This window comes from Colletotrichum lupini, chromosome 5 (genome assembly GCF_023278565.1).
Source record: "Colletotrichum lupini chromosome 5, complete sequence".
NCBI lineage: Eukaryota > Fungi > Ascomycota > Sordariomycetes > Glomerellales > Glomerellaceae > Colletotrichum > Colletotrichum lupini.
In genome coordinates, this window is record NC_064678.1 from 5,203,855 (window position 1) to 5,224,461 (window position 20,607).

The window sequence follows — 20,607 nt, forward strand, 5'->3', positions numbered from 1 at the left end:
AATAATCGTGCTTTTTAAATACTTACTAACTATTTCTTTTAGTAAATAGGCTAGGATTTCTTTTATAAGCCTTATAACCGATTAGGTATAAGCCTAAGTAATATTACAGCTCTAAATCTCGTATCTCTTCTTTTATAATAATACTATTAATATTATTATTAATCGTTAGCTATAGCGCTATATAATGAGCAATTATATAAGTAGCGTTGCCTTTTTAACGTTACCGTACCCCTAAATTACGTATTTAAACTTCTTATACGGCTAGGGTATTCTTTTTTTTTTAATCTTATAAACTATTTATAATTTAAATATACGGAGGTTTATATATTTTTTTAAGTCGTATAGGATAAATTAATAAACCCCTCGATCGTAAAGAGTATTTACTTCGATAAGATCTAATCCCTTATATAGTTTTTTAGTAATTATAATTATACCTTCTTTACGTAGTTTAACTACTAGCTCGAAATTAGCTTTTTTCTTTACTATATAAAAGGTATTAATTACCTCGTTATTAATAATAAATTGCCGCGTTAGGGCTTATTATCGTAGTTTTTTATAACGTCTTACTAGTAATATTAGTGCCCTTTTAGTAATTTCTTTTTCCTTATTATCTATTAGTATTATTATAACGATTTTATTAAGGATAATTTCTTATACTTTTACCGCGGGTTATATAATTTCTCCTAACTCTTCTTCTTTTTATAAATTAAAAATTACCTCGTTAAGATCTATATAATACAGTTTAACTACTATAATTAATATTTTAAATAGCTAATTACGATCTCTCGTAATTATATAAAAGCGCTTATTAACAAAAATTAACTTATATAGCCTAGCCTATTATTAAGTAATTTCGCGCTATACTTATATATCCGAATTTAGTAATATATTTAAATTATCCCCTATATCGGGCCTATTATATATAGTAATTACCTCGTTAACTTACTTTTTTATACTTAACTTACGCAATACCTATATTACTTTTTTAATTACTTAAGCTCGTTAGCTTATACTTAGTAACGGTAGCGAGGCTAAAGTCGTTTTTAAATATATTTTAAATACTAATAACGTTAATATAAGTCCGTTAGGCCCTATAGTATTATTATAATATTTAAGTACTATTTAGAAGTATTCGTCGTTAATAAAATCCGGATTTTCTTTTTTAATAATTTTAAACGCCCTTTTTAATTACTAATATGCCCTTTCTACTTTTTTAATATTATAATACGCTTTAACGGGTACGACTTTTAGTTATATATTATAAGCCGTCGTATTATCCCTAAATTTTATTAATTTAAAGCTAATACTAACGTCGGTTTTAATACTATTTAGCGGTCCTTAATATATATTAATCTAGCTTTTTTATAAGGCTACTTATATTATTATTATTTATAGATCCTAGAGGAATTGCCCTATTTAGAAAGATATAGCTACGTTAATTATATATAGTACTAGCTAACTATTTAAATAGAAAATATTAACGACGATTTCTTAGTTAAAGTTAAGCTTATTATATAATTTAAACTTAAATCTATATAGGCTCTGTGTATTTATTTAGTATTAGTAATATACCTTTATTAACTACTCTAGCGCCCCTATTTTAATATTATTATTACTCAATTACTTTAAGAGGTTATATAGCCTTATAACCGACGGGTATTTAAATCTTTAATATAGTTCTTTAAGCTTATTTTCCGTTAGGTAATTAATTAACTTTATATTATTAATAAGCTTTATAAACATATACCCCTATTATTATTTAACTATTTTAAAGTACTTACTATTAAAGATTCTATTCCTCGTATTATCGAATATAATGCTTAGTTAATTTATGTTTTTTAAATATAAGAGAAATAGAGTATTAATAAGTAAAATATAAAAAGTTATCGTTCCGAAGTACGTCTCTATTTTTATTATACTTAGGGCGACGATTTCTTTACTTAGGCTAAAACTAATCCTTATAATACTTATTATTAACGTATTAAGCATTATTAGCGCAATCTTTTATAATACTTAGAATTACCCTTTTTTTCTAATTAACTATTATAATACCTTAATATTTAAAATAATCCTATAAAAATTATCTAAGCTATACCTTTTACTTATATAAAATACTTATATAAGCTTAGTATTTAAGGGATCTAAGTAGTATAAAAAGGACCCCTCTAGCTACCCTTAGATATACTTAGTATTATATTCCTTTTTTTTAAATATTAAAAAAGAGAGCGTCTTCTCTTTAATTATTAAGAGAATAGGCTTTGGCCTTATTAAATTCGCCCTTTTAACTACCTCTATATCCGTTATTTAAAGGACCTTCTCTTATTATTTATAAATAAAAGCCTATTTATTAAAAGCTTTTATTACCTTTTATTTATTTAGCCTCGTATATCCTCTAGAAGCTAATAGGGTAAAAGAAAAGTAATTAATATTATTAATTTCGTTATAATCTAATTTATTAATATAGGGAGTTAGATCTTCTTTATTTTCTAAATCTTTTATAAGGGGTATATACTTTAAGCTACTATTTTAACTACCGTTACTAAGTTTTATACCCCTAGATCTGCCCTTATATATAATAAGGAATTAGTTAAACTAATAAGGGCTAGTTTTACTATTTATTACTCTCGACTTTTTATATTATTTATATAATTTAGTACGCTCTTTTTCGGAGTAGTTACTTAATTAATATTTATCTTTTTTATAAATATAGTATTACTTTTTTTATTACCTTACTCGTAAGTTAAATCTTTACTTATTTAATAAATCTAGGCCTCTTTACTAACGATTATCGTATTTAGCCTCTTTTCCTTTTTTATTATATATTTAATTAACTTAATATTACTAATAAGGGCCGTTATATATTTAAAAATAAGTTTAGTACGGTATTCTTATTTTAATATTAAAACTAGATCTTAGCCTTAAATAGAGCGTTTCGTAGTTTTTAAGTACTTAATATAAGGTAATTTTTACTTTTAATATACGCTAAACTATAATATAAAAATATTTAACTTTCCGCTCGTTTATCCCCTTATTTAGCTAGGTTTTTACTAGCTTATTAATTCGATCGATAAGCTCTTTAAAAATCTTTATTTATAATTTACCCTCTATTATCCTAGTTATAAATACGAAAGAAATCGCTCGTAGTTTAAATAAGAGCTTTAGGTTCTTATTATAAGTCTCGAAGCGGCTTCGGATTACGTTAATTATACTAAAAAAGTCGTTTTAATTAAAATTACGTACTGTTTCGTAATAATAGTTAAAAGCTTTGCTTACGAGTACGATATTAATTACTAAATAGTACTAGTATTTGCTAATTTTAACTTTTTCGTAGTAATTATAAAATATTATTAAGGTTTTTTATAAAACCTTATACTTCTCTCTAAAGTATAATTTCTTTTTTAAAAAGATCTTTTTAAAGTTTATAAATTACTTTATATTTATTATTAGATTTTCGGTATTTATATACGATCCTTACGTCGCTACGTATTATTAATAACTTTAAGTCGTTTATTTCTTTTTTATTAGCTAATTAGTACCGAATTTTATATTAGTAGCGGTAACGAGTTATAAATCGAAATAAGTAGAATTATTAATTATTATATTTTTAGTATTATATTTTGCCCCGGTATATCCTTTTATAATAATAGATTTTTATTAGTAATTATAGGGAGGAAATGTAGGTTATTTACTCTTTTTTTTAATTTATTAAAGCGATTATACGCTCTATCGACTTATACTTAGTTTTATAATACGAATTCCTCTTTTATAATTATCGCTAATAGTATTTTATATAGCTCTTATCATTATAATTACGCTAATAATACCCCTCGCTTATAAAAGAATTTATTAACTACTTTTATAATTCTTAGGCTTACGCTCGCGAACTATTTATTTAGTTAGTAACTAAGGTTATTTATAATCTTATAAAATAGGGGTTACCCCTATAGCCCCTTTTTCTTATAAACCTTAGTTAAATAGATTAATACCGCGTTAATTTACTTACCGTTAGGCTAATTTATAATTCTATATATTTATATCCCCTAATAATTTAGGTTAATATTTACTTATTTATAAGGGATTGGGATTTTATTTAGGATTAGGTTTCGTCCTCTTTTTCCTTATTTTAACTCACTAAGGGTCGTGCTCTAGTTTATACTTATATTAATAATTATTAGCGTATTTAATCTTAATAAGGATATATTTAATCCGCGCGCGGGTCGTAATAAATCCGTACTTTTATTACTTAACGAATTTATTAGGGTTTAAAAGATTCCCGCTTCCTCTTACCGTTTTGATACTACTCTCGTTTTTACTATTTTTAGTAATTACTATTACCTTTTTAAATTACTAACTATTATACTTACTAAGATCCTCCTTTTTATTTAATAAAAAAGGGTAGGTTTTAGTAGTTCTTTTTAATAATAATAGTAATAAACGTTTATATTATTATAAGAAGATATAGTAATTAATCTCGGGATCTTTATTAGTTATTAATTCCCGTTATTTTATATACTTTTAGCCTCTTAAGCCTCGTGCTCTTTATAATTCCTAAATAGCTTCTTTAGTTAATTTCTTAAAATTAGTAATCTCGTACTAGGAGTTAATATAAAAAAAAAGCCTTTTAGCAGCCCTTTAGAGAATTCCTTTTTTTTCTCTTTAGATCCTCGTTTTTTTAGCTTTCTTTTAGGCTAATAATAATTTTAATAAGAGGTTATAGGACTACTTTAGGGTAGCCGCCTTTTTTTTAAGTTAATTTCTAAGATTTATAATATTCTTAGTTTAATATTATTAAAACTTCTAAATCCCTTCTTCCCTTATTAAACCGTCCTTTATATTATATTCCTAAGTCATATTTAGGGAGTAGTTAAAAGAGCTATAAAGAGGTCGTTTAGATTACGGGCTTAAGGTCGTATTTATAAAATCCTCGTAATAATAAACTTTCTTATATATTATAAATCTCTTAGCTTAATAACTTTTATAAAATTACTTTCGCTACTAAATAAGAATATTTACGTTTAGAAATCCCCTTTTTTAATTACGTAGTACTTTTCTATACCGTATTTTTACTAATTTAACTAGTTAATTTTATAAGAGATTAGGCTATGAGCACTTAACTAGCGAGGCTATAATATAGGTATGGGTATATTATAAGACTAAAGCTTATAGAGTCTTTCGTAAGGGCTCTGCTTTTTAAAAAGTTCTTTTATAATAAGATCTGTATACCGGTCGCTAAGTTATCGGCATCTTATCGCTAGCCGCATCCCGAATCTATTATAATTACTCCCCCCTTATATAACTTTAGTCCCCAAAGTCATTACGTAATATCTTTTTTTAACGCTAATAATAAAGCTATTAACGTCGTTATTCGTAATAGATTCCGTAAGGCGTTAATAATATCCTTTCTTACTTAGGAATAAGGCATTGCTCCTATCTCCTTATCTAACGGATGCCTTATTATTATTATTTGGTAATAGCGCGCTAACTAGTTACTAGGTTAGTAATATGTATTCGTAGTAAAGTATTCTAACCGTCGTAATATATAAGAGCCTGCCTAACCTCGTAGTTATTATTATTACTAAGCTATCGATTATAGTAAAAGATTTTTCGTCCGTTACTAGTTACGTGTTTACTTTTTCTTCTCTCCTTTTATTCGGCAACCGTTCTACGAATTCTTTTTTATATAACTATACTTTTCTTTTTACGATATTCTAATTCCGTATCGTTTCCTAATTATAACTCTCTTGCTATACTATTGCTAAGTATTTGTTAAAATATCTACTATTTTATATATCTAGGACATACTTAATATAGAGTATAATTTTAAAAAGGGCTTCTGCAGTCTCCGTAGTAGTGCTCCCTATATACGCTACTTAGCTAGTCTATATCGCAATATCGACGAGCTTATCTATATCGCTAGCGCTCACGTCGCTAAGTATATTATTTATTAAATTAATAAAAAGAAGTATTCTACCATAAGTCGTCGAGTCCTCGCTAATCCGTTACTAAAATATTAGCTAACGATATCTCTTAGGTTCCCGAGGAGCTATATAGCGCTACCTAGTTTACTTAGAATACCCTTATAGAGTTTTATAATACTAAGGAGTAGGGTAGCCTTAACTCTTATAAGCGCGGCCGCGTTTTTTATACCTTTAGCTATATTATTAATACGTAAGAGAAAGTAGCTACTTATATTACTAACCCGTTGGCAGGTAATAAGGTAAAAAAGGTCTACTTTAAATAGGCTACTCTCTAGGAGCTCGCTACTAACTGCGAGTATTTAAACTTATTAATCTTAATTACGGTAAGTCGTCGGCAATCGTTCAGCGAATTTTCTTCTTACTAACTTAGATTTCTTTTCTTAAGCTAGTATTTTTAATATTAATAATAAGACTAAGATTATCTCTTATTTTAGTTGCCTCTAACCGGCTTATTTTTATAATAATAGTTATGTAACCGCTCTGCGAAGTAACCTCGATACTCTAGCTTAGTACTATAAGGAGACTCTTAAGGGCGTTATTATTACGCATATCTAGGAGTTTCTTATTTTCCCTACTTTTTATAAACGCGTTACTAAGTTCTTAGTAAATAAGGTGCCTATTTATACCGTTATTATATATAACGCTACCCCTATTTCCCGCGGTCCCGAGACTCGGACTCTTACTAAGAAGCGTGCTCTTATTACTAACTATATTTTTAATAGTAACGACGAGCGGGACGACTTCGGGTTTAAGTTTAATAAGTCTTAGCGCGAGGATACCGAATTTAAAGAGCTCGGTAGCGACTTAGAGAATTCTCTTTCTTAGCGTCGTAATAAGCGCTACTACCTTAATATTAATAACTTATTAACCCCTACTCGTAACGCTCTCTTTAGTATAAATAAGGGTGCCCTAGCCCTTAGTTATATTACTCTAGATCTTAATAAGGCTAGTATTACGCTCCTCTCGCTCTAAATAAAGGCTTTATAACGGCTCGATAAGGCTATTATTCGTACTAAGGTTAAAGCCGCGGGTCGTAATAAGTAGTTCGACGTTACTAAGTTCCTTATAAATATTAATATTACTAAGGTCCCTTAGCTCGACTAGGACTATAAGAGCGTCGCCTCGGATAACGTCCCCCGTCCCCGACCCGTTACTGATAATAATAGCGTTACGGCCCCTACTTCGCTTCCTACTCCGCCTCTTATTATAGCTCCCGTTATGCCTCTTATTATAGCTCCCGTTATGCCTCCTATTATAGCTCCCGTTATACCTCTTATTATAGCTCCTGTTATGCCTCTTATTATAGCCTCTAACGGTAACTAAGTAGCGAACGCTCTGCGAACTATTATTATTAATATATATAATACTCTACGCAACTTCGACCGCCTCCCTCTTACTTATTGTAGTATTAATAAGGTTAACGGCCTTATTCTAAGTAATTAGCCGAGTATACGTACGAAGCCTCCCCGCTTCTTACTTACTAAGCGGACTACTATCGCCGATTATTAAGCTTTAGAAGCACATAGCAAAGCTACTATTACTACTATTAGTATTACGTAGGTTACTCCCCCTACGTAGCTAGATCTTAGTAATTATCGGATTAGAAGTCTAATTCGACTGCGGTATATAGCCAACTACGCAGGGGCTAATTAGGGGCCCTATTTACGATTATTATAGCCAGCCCAACCTACGGTTAGAACCTCCTTTTTATACCTACGCAAATATTCATATAGTTCAATTAATCTCTTCGTTAACTACGGTTCGAACCAACTACCCTATAATAGGGATACCAATAGTAATCTCTCGGTAACGTATTACTAAGGGTTATAATACTATATCTTTTTCTTAAGGATTGCGCTAGGCTAGATAAAAAGGGTTCTATAGTATATTATTAATTAACTTATCTTCGGCGACCTTTTGCTACGAACTTAACGTTTATTATCCTATTTTATATATACCCTTTTCTTATAGCGTTCGAATCTATTAACTACTTCCGCTACCCCTTTAAAATACTTAATAAGCTCCTACGTATTATACTTAGTAAACTACCTAGTCTATTTAACGAGATATTATAAGTTTTCTCCCTCGCCTTATATCGTAACGATTTCTTTAACTTCCTAAACGTCTTACTCGTCCTCTAACTCTAAAAGATTCGCTATTTAGTTACCGACCGTTTAGCGATTTCCCTATAGCTTAAGCTAGGAAACTAGGAAAATATTATGCATTCTCCGATATTACTCTAATAAATATACTTAGTAAGCCTATTTCCCTACCCTTTTGGCTATTGCTATTTTAATATATCTCGGCGCTAGTTTATTATTTTTAAATTATATATTCTTTATTAATAGGCCGACGACCTCTCTACGATTAAACTCCTTTAGGGTATGTTTTTTATTATAATAAGCTACTTAGCTCTTAGAGGCTTATGCCTACGCTCGCGTAGCCTGGGCCCTAATTTCCCTAATTTTCTAAACCTTTTCCCGAACCCCCTAGATTATAGCTTTATAATTAGGTATATATTTAACGTACCTAAAGTAGTAGCCGTATAGTACTATATACGGCGACACTTTTATAATAGAGTATTAATTATTATTATATATAAACTCGGCCTCCTTTAGCTACGCTACTTACCTATTTAGCAAGCCCTCGGTATAGATCCTTAAATACTTTTTTAATATTTAATAAGTTCGCTCTATTTAGCTATCCGTTTATAAATAGTACGTAGTAAATAGTTAATAACGTATCGCCCGTTCTTTAGCGAACTCTTTTTAAAATACGCTTATAAAGAGCTTATCTCTATCCGTAATAATACCTTTAGGCATACCGAACTTATATTCGACCTCTCGGTATAGGATACTTACTATTTATACTACGTTAAGTATCTTAATAGTAGGTAAGAACTTCGCGAACTTTATTATATAATAGATAATAATTACGATATTATCGTACTCTGCGCTATTATTACGAGCGCTCGGTAATAGCCCCGTAATAAAGTCTATAAATATTTCTTAGAATAAGTATAAGGGTAGTAGTAGTAACTATAACTGCCCGTACGGCTTATGTCTTAGGGTTATAACTCCTAAATAATACTTATAGTTCTTAACATATTCCTAAATATCTCGTTAAATATCTTCCTAATAGAACTTCCTCTAGATTAGCTCGAGAGTTTTCGTAGCTCTTATATAACCTACCCTATAGTCGTCGTAATATTAGTAAAGGATCTCTATCCGAAGAGACTTTACTTAAAGAATAACGAGTCTTCTTTTAAAAAATAGTATACCCTATTCGTTAAGTAAATATACTCTTAGCTCGCTAGCCGTAGCGCAAACTCTTACTAATTATAATATATAGAACTCGTTTTTAGCCTATAGTCCTTTAATAAGCTCTTTAATCTCTAGCGAGAGACGGGAAGCGAATGCCGTTTTGCCCCTTATAAGCTCTTTTATAACGGGGCGTAGGATATACTATTCTAATATAATAACCCTAGCTCTATCCGACTCCTTTTTATCCTTACCGGACCGTTAACGAGCGTTTACCGATAACTCTCTTACTTTCTTACTTTAAGTCGTTATAGTAATAACTATTACTATTTTATTAGTGCGCCCTATAATACGCTACTAATATAAGGGAGAGGATTCCCCGTCCTTAGAGCTAGCTAATATCTAGCTAGGATCGCAAAGGGAGGCCTTAATTACTTAAATATATACCTTAGTAGTATTATTTTATCCTTTTAGGCTAATTATCCTTTACCGGACGTTAGGTAGTAGTTCGCTAATAAGACGTAGTTTTTAAACTAGTATAAGGAGGACGTCCTTATAAAGCACTTCCCCCTCTATATAGTCTAGCCTTTTAAATAGACCGTCCGCCGGGTTCGTTTTCCCTAGTTAGTATTCTAAGTTAAAGTTAAATATTAATAGTTTATATACCTACCTCGCGAGCCTTCTCTGAAGGTCCCGCGCCGGTGCGCTAATTACTTCCTTAAGTACTTAGTAATCCGTTAGGACTATAAACTTTTATAAAAGGCCCTAGAGGTAATAAGCCCAGTGCTCTAGCCTTTTTATTATAGCGAGCAGTTTTTATTAGCCCGTGGCCTATTACTACTCCGTATCCATAAGCTTTTATAACTAATAAGTAACGGGTCGCTATTCTTTATTAGCTTATTACGATAAGATTACTACAATAGCTTTAATTAAAGCGTTAGTTTTTACCCGTATAATACGTTATAAGTTCTAGTACGTAAGTACGGTTACTAAGGTAAAAGCGACTTTTAGCTAATTAAACGCCTCGTTTACTTCCTTAGTCTATTAAAAGTCCCTTATCTACCCCTTTTCTATTTTTAGTAATACTATTATCGGTATAATAATGCCCGAGTATTTAGTAATAAACTTCCAATAGAAGTTATAGAACCCTAGGAATACTTAGATATCCCTAATAGACTCTAGCGCCTTTTAGTTAGCGATCGTTCGTACTCGCGACGAGTTAATCTCGATTCCTTTTAGTATAATAATATAACCTAAGAACTCGACCCTCTTTTAATAGAACGAGCACTTTAATAGTTTAGTAAAAAGCCCGTATAAACGCAGACGTTAGAGGACCTTTTTAATATCCTCCGTATACTACTCTTTTATTATTAAGTAGATTATTAGATCGTCTATATATACTATATAGTAAGTATTTAGTAGGTCGGCGAGCGCTCGGTAAATATACGCTTAGAACGTCGCGGGTACGTTCGTTAGCCTAAAAAGTATAATAATATACTCAAAGTAACCGTATTAGCTCCGGAACGCTATTTTCTATCGATCTTCCTTTTTAATTTAGATACGGTAGTAAGTATCCCTAATATCTATTTTTAAGATCTATTTCGCTCCGCGAAGCCTATTTAGGAGCTCGCCGATAAGCGGTAGTAAGTATCAACTTTTTATAGTTATTTTATTTAGCCCGCGGTAGTTTACGTAGAGGCGTAGCGTACTATCTTTTTTTAATATAAAGAGGATCGGTACCCTAGCCTTACTAACCGAAGGTATAATATAACCGTTTACTAGGTTCTTAGTAATATATACGCAAAGCTTATTAAGTTATTTCTTACTTAACGGATAGATAGGACTATACGGTAGTTTAGTACCCAGAACTAGGTTAATAGAGTGTTCTACCCCGCTATATAACTACGGTCCTTTTACTAACTACTCGTCGAACGTCTCTACTTCTAATTAAAGTTTTAATAATAGACCCCCTCGTAGTTTAGTCTCTATTACCCCCGCGATATTTCTTATAGTAGCGATATATAATATATATACCCTCTCGCGATTCTTAACGATATTACGAGCTATTACCTCTAGTTCGGTAACCGAGATAGGCTCGTACGACTATATGTTCGTCGCTATGTTAATGCGAATGCCCTCTTAGCCTATCGATAGTCGTAATAGTAAGAGGTCTACTATTCTTTTATCCCTATCGACTACGGCGAATAGTTACTAAATCTTTTTTAGCTACCTATAGTAGTCGATAAGGAAGAGCGTTAACTAGTAGGCTTTCCCCTAGCCTACGGCTTTACCCTAGAAGTCCCTTAACGAGGGAGCTATAATAATAGCCGGGGTTAACCCTAAGTAGGTTACGAGCCTAGTACTAATAATGTTTATCTCGGAGTATATGTCTATATTAACTTCTACTAGCCTTTTAGTAATACCTCGTAGAACTATCGCCCTACCCTTTGTAATTATTCCTATCGGTACCCTCTTAATACTTAGCGTAAACGTATTAGGTATATTGCCTACGCCTACTCGTTTTTTAACGAGTCGACCTCTATAACTCTCGGCTTAGTAATAACTTATTAGATAGTTATTAACGTTAGTTTTAATCGGGAGTACGTCGGCTTATCGTCGCCCCTACCTCCCGACTTATTTTTTTAGTACTTACTAAATATATAGCCTATTTTATTATACGTAAAGTACTTAATATTACCACTACGACGCTTCTATAATAGCTCGGCGCGAGCACTCTTATTATACGGCTTTTATAATATTACTCCTAGCGAGTCCCTAGAGCCTAGCCCCTTAGAGCTCTCCTTACTCTTTTCTCTATAAAAGGGGGACATTCGACGCAGTTACTTTAATAACGGATATAGCCTCTTCTTACTATCCTTTTATAACTAGTCGCTACCCTTTTACTAATTTAACGACTATAGTTTATTAGCCTCGTAGGCTATATTACGTACTCTCTCAATTAAGACCCTATAACAAATTAGATCGTCCTATAGCTAAGATAGTAGTCTAAAAAAGAACTAATATACCTCTACCTTCGAATTCTCTATGTCTTTTATACCTAGGTTATAATAGATCGTTAACTACTCGGCGAGGAACTAAGTAGGGGTCTAGCCCTTTTTTAGCCTCTTCGTCCTTAGCTCTCTATAATATTCCCGTTCTTAAGTCTCGGGGTCTACGTATTATTGGTAAATAAACGCTAAGAAGTTGCCCTAGGAGAGGGGATCCTAGAGGCTCTTCTCGTAATTACGCTATTACGTTTATAATAATAGGGATATCTTAAATAGGGCCTATTCGATATACTATTTTATAATACTTTCTGCGCAAAGCTTATTACTTACCTCTATAGTAATAATCTAGTCTACTACCTAGGCACTCGTAGACTCTTCTCTAATCGGTTTATAGTTATAGAAAGGAGGCTTTTCGTATTCTCGTCGACTTAGACGCGTTACTGGCCGCTCGGTAAGCTATTAAACGAGCTCCTCGTATTAATACCGTTCTTAGTTTCGATCTTTAACTATTATTTCTATCGTCTTATAGAAGTAGGTTATTATTAGGCCTATAGGGTTTACTAAACTAGCTATCCTAATACTATCCGCGCTTTTATACGCGCCTTAACTTTGTATATTTAGCGATCGGTTGCTAATAAACGCCCCGTTTATAACGGATAAGGTCTTCGGGGTATTAACGGGGTAACTAGCCCGTGAGGGTAATCTACCCCGATTATTTTCTTTATCTAGCTCTTCCGTAGATACTAGTATTTAAGTAGGACTCGCCCTATAATAGGCTCGTTCTCCCGGACGGAATAGGGTCGAGTAGTCGACTCCGAATAGCTATAGCTCGTTAGCGCTAATAGTTCTTCGCTAATAGTTAGGCGTCGTTTTATTAACGTTCCGTTCGTTTCCGTAATCTATTATTACTTATATTAGTTACTCCGTAAAGGTAGAAGCTTTAGAATTATAAGAGATTAGGCTATGAGTACTTAATTAGCGAGGCTATAATATAGGTATGGGTATATTATAAGACTAAAGCTTATAGAGTCCTTCGTAAGGGCTCTGCTTTTTAAAAAGTTCTTTTATAATAAGATCTGTATACCGGTCGCTAAGTTATCGGCGTCCTGTCGCCGGCCGCATCCCGAATCTATTATAAATTTCTAATCGTAAGCCGGCTATAAAAAAGTCGTTTAATAAAAAAGCTACTTAGGGTAATAATAAAAGGCTAGTTATTTAAGCGGTTTTATTAATTAACGTAGTTTAATATAATAAACGTCGACCTTTCGTAAATAGTAAAGGGCTATAATTACTTAATTCTATATAGTATTTAAAAATCGCCTCCTTTTTTATTTACTTTTATAAGGTTAATTAGTATAAATCTCTTATCTTATATAGTATTAAAAAGTCGTTTCTTTTATATAGCGAGATACTTTACTAATTTATAATAATAGAATTTAATTATTAATTAGTATTAGTATCCTTATTATAAAGTAGTTAGTTCGAACCGTAGTTAACGAAGAGATTAATTAAACTATATATACATTTGCGTAGGTATAAAAAGGAGGTTCTAACCGTAAGTTAGGCTAGCTACGATAATCGTAAATAGGGCCCCTAATTGGCCCCTGCGTAGTCGGCTATATACCGCGGTCGAATTAGACTTCTAATCTAATACTAACTTTCTCTTTTTTTTATCGATTTAATTACTACGGTTAGAGGTATAATTCGACCTCGGGCCCGTTTACTAAGTCGTCTCCTTTTCCCCCTTTTTTCTATTCTTTTTATATAACTTATCCTTTTATTCGTACGGTAACTTTTCTATTACTTACGAATTACTTTAATCCCTTATTTAGTACTACTTTTATAAAAGCGTTTACGAGGTTATTTTTATTATTAATCTAACGGATCTTAAGTATCTTGCGCCTTTCGTACGATTACCTAAGGGCTATAATATTGATTATAAGCCTCTTTTCCTTCGTTGTTCCTAATTTAACGAGGCATTCGTATAGCGAGTAGGAATCGGTATAAATAACCGTTAGAATAGGTAAAAGGCTAATTCGATCGGTAATCTTTTTTAGCGTTATTAAAATTGCGTAAGAGAGGTTAACGCCGTTAATTATACCGTAAACCTCTAATATTAGTATACTTCTCGTTACCCGCTTACTTTTAGTTAATAAGTAATAAATTATATTACTATATATAGTAAATTCGCTCTCGCCCATACTCTCGTTAGCTAGGATAATAATATACCCTAATTACGAAGTGAGGTCGTTATTATTCGTAAATAACCTATTAACGAAAACGTAGAGCTTACTAATCGTAAGGTCGATTAGGTAATAGACGAGACCTCGATCGAGATTCGTTTATTACTACTTAAGCCGCTTATTAAGTACCTCGACGTCTCGTTTAGTTAGATTTATAGCCTGCGCTACTTTAATATAATTAAAAATTACCTCGGGCTAATAAATACTTATAATATATACCCCTTATATAAGCTTAGCCTTATACCGCTTCTTAATATTAGTTACGTTCGGGTCGACGAGGTTAATCTTCTTACCCTGCCCCTTTTATTAGAAGACGACGGTTTCCCTTTTAATTATAAGAATCCCGCCGTTAAATACTAGGGGGGTATTTATTATAAGGACCTTTTTTAGCTTTACTACGAAGCCCGCTTTCTAAAGCTCCTTATCCTCTTTTTTTATAAAGTTAATATTAAATAGGCTTAATATATCGTCGGTCTATATTCTAACGATCCTAAATTAGTTACTTTCGTACTCCGCGACTAGTAGGTACGGGTCGTACGTAGAGGTAACTATTAATAATTAATTAATATAAAAATCGTAGTAAGTGGCCTACTAATAGGTGCCCGATTCTGCGAGCCTATATAGTAGCTTAAGCACTTTAATAATCGTACCTTTTAAGTACTTACTAGCTATTTCTTTCGGTAGATGGGCTAGGATTTTCCTTATAAGCCCTATAGCCGATTAGGTATATACTTAGGTAATATTACGGCTCTAAATCTCGTATCCCTTCTTCCGTAGCGATACTATTAGTGCTATTATTAATCGTTAGCTATAGCGCTATATAGTAGGCGATTATATAAGTAGCGTCGCCTTTTTAACGTCGCCGTACCCCTAAATTACGTATCTAGATTTCTCGTACGGTTAGGGTATTCCTTTTTTTTTAATTTTACGAACTATTTGCGATTTAAATATGCGGAGGTTTATATACTTTTTTAGATCGTAAAGGATAAATCGATAGACCCCTCGATCGCGCAGAGTGTTTACTTTAATAAGATCTAATCCCTTATACGGCTTTTTAGTAGTTATAATTACGCCTTCTTTACGTAGTTTAATTATTAGCTCGAAATCGGCTTTCTCTTTTACTATATAAAAGGTATTAATTACCTCGTCGCTAGTAATAAATTGCCGCGTTAGTACTTATCGTCGTAGTCTCCTACGACGTATTAGTACCCTTTTAGTAATTTCCTCTTCCTCGTCGTTTATTAGTACTACTATAACGATTTCGTTAAGGATGATTTCCTATACCTCTACCGCGGGTTATATAGCTTCCCCTAGCTCTTCTTCTTCTTATAGGCTAGAAATTACCTTAATAGGATCTATATAATATAGTCTAACTACCGTAATTAATACTTTAAGTAGCTAGTTGCGATCTCTCGCAACTACGTAAAAACGCTCGTTAACGGAAATTAATTTATATAGCCTAGCCTATTATTAAGTAATTTTGCGCCATACTCGTATATCCGAATTTAGGGGCATATCTAAATTAACCCCTATATTGGGCCCATTGTGCGTAGTAATTACCTTATTAACTTACTTTTTTACGCTTACCTCGCGCAGTGCCTATATTACTTTTTTAACTACTTAAGCTCGCTAGCTTATATTTAGCGATAGTAATAAGGCTAAGGTCGTTCTTAAATATACTCTAAGTACTAAAAGCGTCGGTATGAGCCCGTTGGGCCCTATAGTATCGTTATAGTATTTAAGTACTATCTAGAGGCATTCGTCGTCGTTAGAATCGGGATTTTCCTTTTTAATAATTTTAAACGCTCTTTTTAAATACTAGTGCGCCCTTTCTACCTTTTTAATACTATAGTGCGCTTCGACGGGCACGACTTTTAACTATATACCGTAGGCCGTCGCATTTTCTTTAAATTTTACTAATTTAAAACTAGTACTAGCGTCGGTTCTAATACCGTCTAGCGGTCCCTAGTATATATCGATCTAGCTTTTTCGTAGAGCTGCTTATACTGTTTTTACTTATAGATCCCGTAGGAATTGCCCTACTTAGAATAATATAGCCTTGTCGATTATATATAGGACCGGTCGACTATTTAAATAGAAAATATTAACAACAATCTCCTAATTAAAGTTAAGCTCATTACGTAATTTAAATTTAAATCTACGTAAGCTCTGCGCATTTATTTAGTATTAATAATATATTTTTATTAACTACTCTAGCGCCCCTATTTCGATATTATTATTACTTAAATACTTTAGGAGGTTATATAGCCTCGCGACCGATAGGTAGCTAAATCTCTAGTATAGTTATCTAAGCTTACTTTCCGTTAGGTAATTAATCGACTTCGTATCGTTAATAAGCCTTATAAACGCGTACCCCTATTATCGTTTAACTATTTCGAAGTGCTTACGGTTAGAGATTCTATTCCTCGTATTATCGAATATAATACTTAGTCGATCTATGTTTTTTAGATATAGGAGAAATGGGGTATTAACGGGTAGGATATAGAAAGTTATCGTTCTAAAGTACGTCTCTACTTTTACCGTACTTAGGGCGACGATTTCCTTACTTAGGCCGAAGCTAATCCTCGTAATACCCGCTATTAACGTATTAAGTATTACTAGCGCGATTTTTTATAGCGCTTAGAATTACCCTTTTCTTCTTATTAATTATTGCAATGCCCTAGTATCTAGGATAATCTTATAAAAATTGTTTAGGCCGTACTTTTCGTTTACGTAGAATGCTTATATAAGCTTAGTATTTAAGTGATCTGGGTAGTATAAAAAGGACCCCTCTAGCTGCCCCTAGAATTACTTAGTACCCTATCTCTTTTTTTTAGATATTAAAAGAGTAGAATTCTGCGCTATTAGATTCGTCCTTTTACCTACCTCCGTATTCGTTATTTAAGGGACCTTCCCTTACTATCCGTAAATAAAAGCCTGCTTATTAAGGGCTTCTATTACCTTTTATTCGTTTAGCCTCGTATATCCTCCCGAGGCTAACGGGGCGAAGAAAGAGTAGTTAATATCGTTAACTTCGTTATAATTTAATTCGTTAGTATAGGGGGTAAGATCTTCTTTATTTTCTAAATCTCTTATAGAGTGCGGGTACTTTAGGCCGCTAAATTAATTACTTTTGCTAGGTTCCGTACCCCCGGATCTGCCCTTATATATAATAAGGAATTAGTTAAATCAATAAGGGCTAGTTTTACTATCTACTACCCTCGATTTTCTATATTATTCGTACGATTTAGTACGCTCTTCCTTAAAGTAGTTACTTAACTAATATCTATCCTTTTTATAAATAAAATACTACTTCTTCCGTTACCCTGCTCGCGAGTTAAATCTCTGCCTATTTAATAAATCTAGGATTCCCTACTAGCGATTGCCGTACCTAGCTTCTTTTCCTTTCCTATTATACGTTCGGTTAACCTAATATTATTAATAAGGGCCGTTATATACCTAGAGGTAGGTTTAGTATAACATTCTCGCTTTAATATTAAAGCTAGATCTTAGCCTCGAGTAGAGCGTCTCGTAGTCTTTAGGTACTTAGTATAGAGTTATTTTTGCCTTTAAAACGCGCTAGACTGTAGTATAGAGATATCCGATTTTCCGCTCGTTAGTCCCCTTATTTAGCTAGGTTTTCGCTAGCTTATTAATTCGATCGATAAGCTCTTTAAAGATTTCTACTCGCGATTTACCCTCTATTATCCTAGCTATAAATATAAAAAAAATCGCTCGTAGCTTAGATAGGAGCTCTAGGTTCTTATTATAGGTCTCGAAGCGGCTTCGGATTGCGTTAATTATACTAAGAAAGTCGTTTCGATCGAGATTACGTACCGCTTCGTAATAATAATTAGAGGCTTTGCCTACGAGTACGATATTAACTACTGAATAGTACTAGTATTCCCTAATTCCGACTTTTTTATAATAATCGTAAAACATTGTTAGGGTTTTTTATAAGACCTTATACTTCCCCCTAGAATATAATTTCTCTTTTAGGAAGATCTTTTTAAAGTTTATAAACTACTTCGTATTTGCCGCTAAATTTTTAGTATTTATATACGATCCCTGCGTCGCTACGTACTATTAATAACTTCGGGTAGTCTACTTCTTTTCTTACTAACTAATTAGTACCGAATTTCGTATTAATAGCGGCGACGAGCTATAGATCGAAATAGGTAGAATTATCGATTATCGTACTTCTAGTATTATATTTTGCCTCTATATATCCTTTTGCGACGATAGATTGCCGTTAGTAATTATAGGAAGGAAATCTGGGTCGTTTACCCTTTTTTTAAATTCGTTAAAGCGATTATACGCCCTATCGACTTATACCTAGGTCTATATTACGAATTCCTCCTCTATAATTATCGCTACTAGGATTTCGTGAGGTTCTTATAATTATAATTGCGCTAGTAGTACCCCTCGCTTATAGAGGAATTTATTAACCGCTTTTGCGATTCTTAGGCTTGCGCTTATAAACTATTTATCTAGCTAATAGCTAAGGTCGTTTGCGATTTTATAAAATAGGGGTTACCCCTATAGCCCCTTTTTCTCGTAGACCTTAGTTAAATAGATTAATACCGCGTTAATTTGCTCGCCGTTAGGCTAATTTATAATTCTATATATCTACGTCCCCTAATAGTCCGGGTTAATATTTACCTACTTATAAGGGATTAGGATTCTATTTAGGATCGGGTTTTGTCCTCTTCTTTTTTACCCTAACTTGCTAAGGGTCGTGCTCTAGCTTATGCCCATATTAATAGTCGTTAACGTATTTAATCTTAACGGGGATATATCTAATCCGCGCGCTAGTCGTAGTAAATCCGTGCTTTTATTACTTAACGAATTTATTAGGGTCTAAGAGATTCCCGCTTCTTCTTACCGTCTCGCTATTACTCTCGTTTTTATTATTTTTAACAATTATTACTACCCTTCTAGATTACTAACTATCGTACCTACTAAGATCCTCCTTTTTATTTAGTATAAAAGGGTAGGTTCTAGTAGTTCTTTTTAATAATAATAGCAGTAGACGTTTATATTACCGTAATAAGATATAGTAATTAGTCTCGGGATCTTTACTAGTTACTAATTTCTCGAAATTAGTAATCTTACGCCGTGAGTTAGTATAAAAAGAAGCCCTTTAGTAGCCCTCTAGAGGATTCTTTTCTTTTTTTTTAGATCCTCGTCTTTTTAGCCTTTTCTTAGGCTAATAATAACTCTAGCGGGAGGTCGTAGGACTACTTTAGGGTAGCCGCCTTCTTCCTAGGTTAATCTCCGAGATCCGTAATACTCTTAACTTAATACTATTAGGACCTCTAAATCCCCTCTTCCCTTATTAAACTGTCCCCTATATTATATTCCTAAATAACACCCGGGGGGTAGTTAAGGGAGCTACGAGGAGGTTATTTAGATCGCGGGCTTAAGGGCGTACCTATAAGATCCCTATAGTAATAGACTTTTCTATATACTATAAATCTCTTAGCTTAATAACTCTTATAGGGTTACCTTCGTTACTAAATAAGAATGTTTACGTTTAGAGATCCCCTTTTTTAATTACGTAGTACTCTTTTATACCGTATTATTAAGCCCGTTCGTCGCGCTAGTTAATTAGGTAGGTAGTCGTCGTATAGGGAATTCCTTTTACTAATTTAGCCGGTTAATTTCTAATCGCGGGCCGGCCGCGGGGAAGTTACTTAGTAAAAAAAGCTACTTAAGGTAACGGCGAAATACTAATTACTTAAGTAGTTCTATCGACTAGCGTAGTTTAACGTAGTAGACGTCGACCTCTTATAGGTAGTAAAGGGCTATAATTATTTAATTCCGTACGGTATTTAAGAATCGCCTCTTTTTTTATTTACTTCTATAAGGTTAATTAATACGAATCTCCTATTCCGTGCGGTATTAAGAAGTCGTCTCTTTTACATAGTAAGATACTTTACCGATCTATAATAGTAGAATTTAATTACTAATTAGTATTAATATCCCTATTATAAGGTAGTTAGTTCGAACCGTAGTTAACGAAGAGATTAATTGAACTATTTAAATATCTGCGTAGGTATAAAAAGGAGGTTCTAACCGTAGGTTAGGCTGGCTACGATAATCGTAAATAGGGCCC

General features: G+C 32.7%; 1 protein-coding gene across 1 annotated transcript; it reads right to left on the minus strand.

Annotated features, from left to right (window-relative positions):
- Positions 1-16,868: 16,868 nt before the first annotated feature.
- CLUP02_10972 (uncharacterized protein) lies at positions 16,869-17,099 on the minus strand (the record flags this gene model as incomplete). Its single annotated transcript, XM_049289943.1, has 1 exon — positions 16,869-17,099. A coding segment is annotated over one exon (231 nt), but the record flags the coding sequence as incomplete, so codon positions are not given.
- Positions 17,100-20,607: the final 3,508 nt, after the last annotated feature.